The sequence below is a fragment of the Elephantulus edwardii genome, unplaced genomic scaffold (assembly GCF_000299155.1).
Source record: "Elephantulus edwardii isolate Elephantulus edwardi_28Jun2011 unplaced genomic scaffold, EleEdw1.0 scaffold00311, whole genome shotgun sequence".
NCBI lineage: Eukaryota > Metazoa > Chordata > Mammalia > Macroscelidea > Macroscelididae > Elephantulus > Elephantulus edwardii.
In genome coordinates this window covers 2,623,183-2,630,846 of record NW_006400061.1, presented here as the reverse complement: position 1 = coordinate 2,630,846, position 7,664 = coordinate 2,623,183, and the positions used below count along the sequence as shown (strand labels likewise).

Here is a 7,664-nt window from a genome sequence, read left to right as displayed (position 1 = left end):
CTTCTTTGGTGAAGTGTCTGTTCATATCCTATATCCATTTTTCAATTGGGTTATTTACTTTTATCTTCTTGTGGTGGGTTTTCATATTTTTACAACTGTAGGAACAAGTGATAAGAGGAATTAGAATAACTCCCAAAATATAACATATTTCATATTTCTTCATTATCAATTTAGTTTCTAATGTATAATCTAAAGAACTTAAAATTAAGAACAATTTTAATAAACTGCTTGCTTCAGACAATATGTAGCTGTAAGCAGTGTTTACAACAGTGGAAATGTCGGAGGAGAAAAGTAGTTAAAACTTTGTTTTTATCCATTTATCTTAAATTGGAAGACACTTAATTGTTAAGAACATGGTTTTAGGAATTTGATTTTTTTTCATCTGAGAAATGAAATTTTCTGTCTTTTTTTCCTCTGTGGTGATTAAATTATTTTACAAGGCATGTACTGAGCAGAGGACCTATTAGCTCCAGAAAAGTTTTCTGTGTGTCAGTGGTAAGAAGTCAGATTTTGCCGTGTTCTGAGTATGTTGTTATTAGGTGTTATCCCTGATTCACAGGGACCTATGAATAGAGATTGATCACTTGCCCAATTCTGTACCTCTCCTCTACTTTTCCCATGCTTAAGCTCGTTGTTGTAGTCACTATAGCAGCCCATCTTGGTGAGGATCTTCCTTTTTATTGTGACCCTCTGCTTTCCCCAGTATGATTCCTTTTTCTAAGGGTAGACTCCTTTAGACAACATGCCTCAAGCACCTTATCAGCCCTTAAAAAAATTATATCATTCACAAAAATTGAGATGCAAGCTTATTAGTCTTATTAATGTTTTAATCATATTGGATATGCAATGAGGTTTGCTTTGAAAACTTGATATTAGGAAATACTCTTGAATGTACCCTATATACTTGATACATTCCATTTAAAGAAACCTGTGAAATGACCCAGAATTGTGATTCCCTCAGATTAAAGAAGTCTTAACAAATAGATGATAGAGAATATATATACTGATTTCTCCTTTCAAAAACTGAATTAGGATTTTTAATGAATTAAAACACTCAAATGCTGTTGAATCAAAACCAACTCCTAAGTGACCTTCTGGTGGATTTCAGAGGCTATAAATTGCGCATGGGACATGATTGCCTAGCATTCTCCCTTAGAGCAGCTGGTGGACTAAAGATGAAGAATGTTTTTCTGTTCTTAAAAGTTGTGGCCAGTGTTAAAATACATGTCTAAAATTTTTTGTGCATGTCTGTAAATGGAAATTATTGTCACACTTACCCAAATTACAGTAAATCTTTTTGACAGTGGAGGGTTAGTGGTTTGTCATAACTCTTAACTTTTAACAGGTATTTGAAAAAATTTCATACATACACAAAACCACCGAGTCCATACATATGTCTTAATTATTATAAGCAAACCACTCTTTAAATGTTTTTAAAACTGTTCACCTATTTTCAAGTTTTATAGCTTGTTACATGAAGTATTTCATCTACTTTGGTCTCGTTTCATATTATCCTCATAAGATGATCACTAAAAGGTACCATAATAAGGCATAGTGAAGAAATTAGATAATGCTCAGCTATCAAAAGGGATGGTTTCTGAAGTCTTAAAAGCTTATCCTGTAGCAAGTAGCCAGATGAGCCTTCAACTAGTTCATGTATGCAAAAAACCACACCAGCTTAAGTGTGATGAAAAGATTTTGAATAAAATAAGTGACCAGAGGAAGGAATGTATTAGAACACAAATTCTAAAGTATTTGGTTTATGGAAGCTGATGTCTATAGTGCAAGCCCTAATTAATTTCATTTTGATTTGTGATATAAATTCAGATGGCATTTGAGATCTTTCAGATAAAATTATATCCATCATGTAGCAATGCTTAGCAAATCTAGGTAAAGCCCAGAGAGGAATTATTTGTCCTCCGTAAAAGTGTAACTGAAAGTGAATTACAAGGGAGCACTGGTGGCCTATTGGCAAGAAGCTGTACTTCAATACTGAAGGTGTGTAGTTCTAATCCACCAGATGCTCCACTGGAGAAGGAGGGGCAGTCTCCTCCTATGACAGTCAGATCTGATTCAACAGTACACAACAAGGAAAAGAAAAGAAAAACGTTGAGTTACAGCTCCAGTGAGGCTCAGAAGGAACATTTTTCTCTCAGGCACTCTCCTGGACCTTAATGCCAATTTCTTTGGCTATTTCATGTCAATGATTTATAAACATATTTTGATTATGGTAAAATAATAATGAGAGTGTTATTGAAGCTTAGAAATAATTTAGGGTTGAGTATATAATAAACTAGTAGATGAAGGTTAAAAGATTAAATTTCCAGTAGAGAAACCTGTAGTTCTTACTTTTGATACAGGGAGCTCTGATGGCATAATTTGACTTGAGTTGATAATTGCTAATTTCAGTCAGTCAGTGGTTCAAATATAGCAGCTTCTCTTTTCCATTAAATTTTTTTCAGGCTTGGAAACCTGAAGGGAGGGTTTCTATGAGTTGGAATTGGCTCTATGTCAGTGTTGTTTTTAAAAATAGGCACCTAGATGAGGCTGGCATCGGGATGGGGGTGAGACTGAGAAAAACTGGATGAAATATGTTTACGGCATTGAAGTCTTTGGGGGAGAGAATATTTTATATTTTAGGGCATTATGTTTATCGTAGGAGTATGGAATGAGGGTTGCAGAGTGGATTATATTTGGGGGTTGGGGGATATGTGTGGGGGATTGCATACCAATGGGGGAGTTTTTCTTTTGCGTTTGAAGGAGAGGAGCAAACGGGGGGGGGCGGGGAGAGGGGTGCAACAATGAATGAATGGAATTCCAAAATCTCTGTAGATGTTCATTGAAATGAAAAATAAAGAAATTACAAAACAGTAGGCACCTAGGAGGCCATACTGGGGACCTCACTTTACGGGCATGGTTTCTCTTTTCCATAGTTCCTCTTAAAGCGGGTGGTCCATCATCAAAGAAATCTTTCTTTATCCTTAGATTTTTTTAAAAAATTTAAAAAAAAATTTGAAGTGGCAGGTACTGTTTTGAGTTTTCTACCACACAGTACTTTAGAGCACCTGGCTTGTTATGTGCTATTCATCATTGACTGTCCCAAGGCTTTTCAGAGTCTGTAAATCACACAGGAGGAAATGGGAGCTCCTGTGTAGTGCTAACAATTGAACCCCTCAACTGCTTATTCAGAACTGTCTTCAAAACAAGGATTGACAATCTCCTTTCTAAAAGTCAGCCACTGAGAACCATACTATGAAATACACTTCTTTTCTTGATACATAGAGTCATTGTGAGTCTGAATTAAGAGCCCTTGGTTATATATAGTAATTAATTCTCAACAACAATTATTATGTGCTAAGTCAGTCTCCTGACCTAGATACTTAAGTGTAGTACTCCCTATACTAAAAGTTTCATGCATAGTAATAGAAATGACTATGTGTGCATTCATGACTATGCATAGTAGTAGAACTAGTTGGGGTTAACATTTTCGTGATTCCTGTATAATGTCCAAACTTCAGAACATTTGTGGACTAAATGGTGATGTGTATGGATTGATAAAATTCTAGAGCTGCAATGTCAACTAGGAAGAGAATATAATTGAACAAATTCTAATAGCCTTAAAAGGGAGCTATGGGACTTGAAAAGATGGAGCAATGCTAATTAATTACATAAAATATATATGAGTGTATAAAACGTGAAGTACATGTACAAATAATGATGCATATGAATATATACAATCCAATAATTTTTTTAATCTTAAAACCATTGTCTTTATATACAAATGATGATGCTTTATCAGGTACAACTTGGAAAGATTAAAAATTATAAAGAAACGGGGGTAAAAAAGGAGCTCAGGTGGCCAAGTGGTAAGGAGCTACATGGTCAGCCTGAAGACATGGCATCTTGAGAAAGATGGATGGTCTCTTCCTGTGCAGTTTACTGCTTCTGAAAACCTGGAGGGTCACCTATGAGTTGGTTCATAGTTAATGGTTCCTAACAACAGCAACAAAGTAGCCTTAAAAAGTACAAAGCATGATATTTATTTAAGTAGTATTTTTAAGTTTAATTTAGCATATACCACTATCATTGAAATAATAATCATTATATCTGACAATGTTTATTTTTTTTCCTCATACCAAGTCTCTGTATTTGAGTGTTTATGTTAAACTCTAAGCACATTGCCTGATTAGCCACATTTCAAGGGTTATTGTGTTGTTATATGCTGTTTAATCAGAAGCAACTCAGAGCTGACCCTAGCAGGTTTTCAGAAATTATAAATTGCATGGAGGAGATTACCCATCACTTTCCCATGGATAAGCTGAAGAATTCAAACCACATGTCTTTGGGTTGGCAGTGTAGCTCCTTACCTACATACTTCTAGCGTTTTATTTTAAAAAATACACTTTTTTAAGAGAAATTTTACTTTATTTTGAAGTAATTTTTCAGATTTAAATCTGATGGTTGAGTCCTAAAACTGAAACCTTTTAAATTTTAATACAGTTTATAATTATTATTGATAGCACTGTGCATTTTAATAATATTCTTTTTTTCTTTATTAAATTTTATTGATTTTAATGAACATTTACAGAGATTTTGGATTTCCATTCATTCATTGTTGCACTATTTTCTCTACCCCCTAGTTCGTTCCTTTTCCTTTCCCTTGAAAGTCTGTTTTAATTGTCCCATTGCCACAGTGCTTGTTTTAATGATATTCTTAATACTTTTTCACAATATCCACTGTGAGCAATGGTAGGAGGAAAACACTATTATATCAAAGTAAAAGAAATAGGAAGAATGGGAGTAGTGCTGCCTTAGTTTGTATCCTGCTGGAATAATGAAGAACTAATTTTACCTTGAGTAAAATATACAGTCTGCCTAATTATGACCTAACAAAATTTGAGATTCGATAATTTCACTATAACTCAAATTTTAATCCAAATCATTAAAGAGAAATTGAAGGTAAATGTACTATCTTAATTAGTAACTGATCTACTGAAATGCTTTTGAGAAATCTCTGTGAATATAAGCCTACATAAGCATTGCTTTTGCTACTGTTAAATACTCATGGACTTAACCTTCATATGAGCTGTAAACGTTTTAGGTTTCAAAACACTGAGGAGATTATAATTGATATATTGATTCACCATGGTTTTGTAAGAAAAAACCCTCAAGGTAAGGAAAAAATTGAACTATCTAATGATGGGAAAGAAGTCAGTATTTTAACTATAAAACTAATTTAAAATTTTAGAGTCTGCCCCAAACTCTCCAAGAATTGGAAGTCTGTTGGGTCCAAAGAAAAATACCAACACATGCAATCTTCAAGCTATGTGTAGAGGGTTGTCTACTAGTTTGCCTGACTTGGACTCAGAGCCTTGGATAGAAGTAAAAAAGAGACATCGCCCTTCACCAGTGAAACTCAGGGTAAGTTGTTATAACTCAAAACTGATTGCTTTTTCTGATGCAACAACCCTATCAAACAGTAGAACTCCCCCATAGGACTTTCAAGATTGTAAATCTTTACAGAAGTTGATTGCCAAATCTTTCTCACAGTGACTAACTGGTGGATTAGAAAGCCTGACCTTTCAGCTCACCAAATATTTTAAACATTGCACAACTAGAACAGGTTGTTAAAAGACCAAGTAAAATATTATATACTGTCTGTGTGGTTATGTTAGCATATTTTTTATTTGAAAATTTGAGAAGTTGTAAAGAATCAATGAAGTTCTTCAATAGAACTGAAAAGCTTATTATTGTTGTTGATTGCCTTTGAGTCGCCCACGACTTATAGCGACCCTATAAACAAAAGGCCTGAAGCCCCTCTACAACTATCGACATTTTTCAAAGCTTATAGAGTTTCCAGAGGCATGTTATTTAAGAAGTGGATGCCATTCCTGCTTCCAAAAAGGCTTTTATTAATAGCAAATAATATTTTATCAGTTTTTAAAATTTTTATTTAATTTCTGAACATGAAAATATTTTTATTTAGCCTTTTTGTGACTAAATTTGGAATCTTGGGGTGGTGCAAAGGATTAATACATTTAGCTGCTAACCTTTATTTAATATTTCTGTTTTCATAAAAGAATAAATAGCCTTAGAACATGCTCCTAAATCTTGAAGTTAGAACCTTGTCACAATTGTAAGACTCTAGAAAATACAAGTTATAACCTTGGTTAAGTATTTGTAAGACTCTCAATAATTATCCAAATAAAGAAAATGAACAGAAGATTTCAAAGGGTAGCATGAGGAAACAAATAAAAGTATTGTGAAGGAATGTGGAAAAACCCGGAGCTGAAAGACAAGAAGGGAAAAAGTTACTAGGCATTTCTCAAGCTGAAACAACTGAAAAATTCAAGTCTCCAGTTACAATACTGAAAGATGCTATGGACAAAATCTTGGTTAATCCTGGAAGCATCAAAAGAAGATGGAAAGAATATAGAGTCACTAAAAAAATTGTTGGATACAGGACCCTTACAGGAAGTAGAGTATGGTCAAGAACCAGTGCTGATGAAGTTCAAGTTACATTGAAGGCATTAGCAAAAAAAAGCCCTAGGAATTGATGGTATACCAATTGACATGTTTCGACAAATAGATGCACCCCCAGATATGCTCACAAAACTGTGCCAGGAAATTTGGAGGATGGCTACATGGCCAACCATTTTGAGGAGACCTGTGCTTGTTTTCATTCCCAAAAAAAGTGATCTGCTAGGATGTAAAAATTATTGAACATTTTCATTAATACCACTAGTAAGCAAAATACTGCTGAAGATTCAAATACAGCTAGAATATGACATGTACAAATAACTGCCAGAGGTTCAAGCTGGGATTAGAAGAGGCTGTGGTGCTGTCAGATGGGTCTTGGCTGACAGCAGAGAATACCAGAAAAATGTCTACTTGTGCTATATTGACTTTGCAAAGGTTTTTGATTGTGTACATTGTAGAAATTGTGGCTGACGTTGAGAAGAATGGAAATCCCAGAACACTTAATTGTGTTCATGTGAAACCTATACCTGCTCCAAACTGTTTTTTGAACAGAGGAATTGAATACTGCATAGTTTAAGATGAAGAAAGGTGTGTATCAGGGCTGATCTCTTTCTCCAGACCTGTTGAATCCGTATGCTGAACAAATAATTTGAGAAGCTGGACTTTGTGAAGAAGAATGTGGCATCAGGATCAAAGGAAGATTCATTAACAATCTGTGCTGTAGAGATGAAAAAAACCTTGCTTATTGAAAGTGATGAGAACTTGAAACACTTGCAGTGGAAGATCAAAGATGACAGACTTCAATATGAATTACATCACAACATCAAGAAGACAAATCTTCACCACTGGGCCAGTAGGTAAAATCGTGATACATGAAGAGTTGATTGAAATTGTTAGCAGTTTCATTTTACTTGGCAATATCAACCCACTTGGTACCAGCAGTCAAAAAACCAGGAGACATATTTCATTGGGAAGTCTGCTGTCAGGGACCTCTCCAAAGTCCTGAAAAGCCATATCAGTTTGAAGACTTAAGGTGCACCTGATCTAAACCATAATTTTTTCAGTTACTTGCTATGCAGCTGAAAGTTGGGCAGTAAATAAGAATGACAGAAGTATCGGTATCTTTGAGTTGTATTGTCAGAGTACTGAATACTATAGACTGCCAAAGGATCAAACATATATAC

At 34.7% G+C, this 7,664-nt stretch overlaps 1 protein-coding gene across 1 annotated transcript in view; it reads left to right on the top strand.

Annotated features, from left to right (window-relative positions):
• LARP1B (La ribonucleoprotein domain family, member 1B) overlaps positions 1-7,664 on the top strand; it is a 48,538-nt gene that overhangs the window by 38,376 nt on the left and 2,498 nt on the right. The window contains exon 8 of the mRNA XM_006901163.1: positions 5,249-5,421. Coding sequence (XP_006901225.1) covers positions 5,249-5,421 — 173 coding nt within the window. The remainder of the gene's footprint in view (positions 1-5,248; positions 5,422-7,664) is intronic.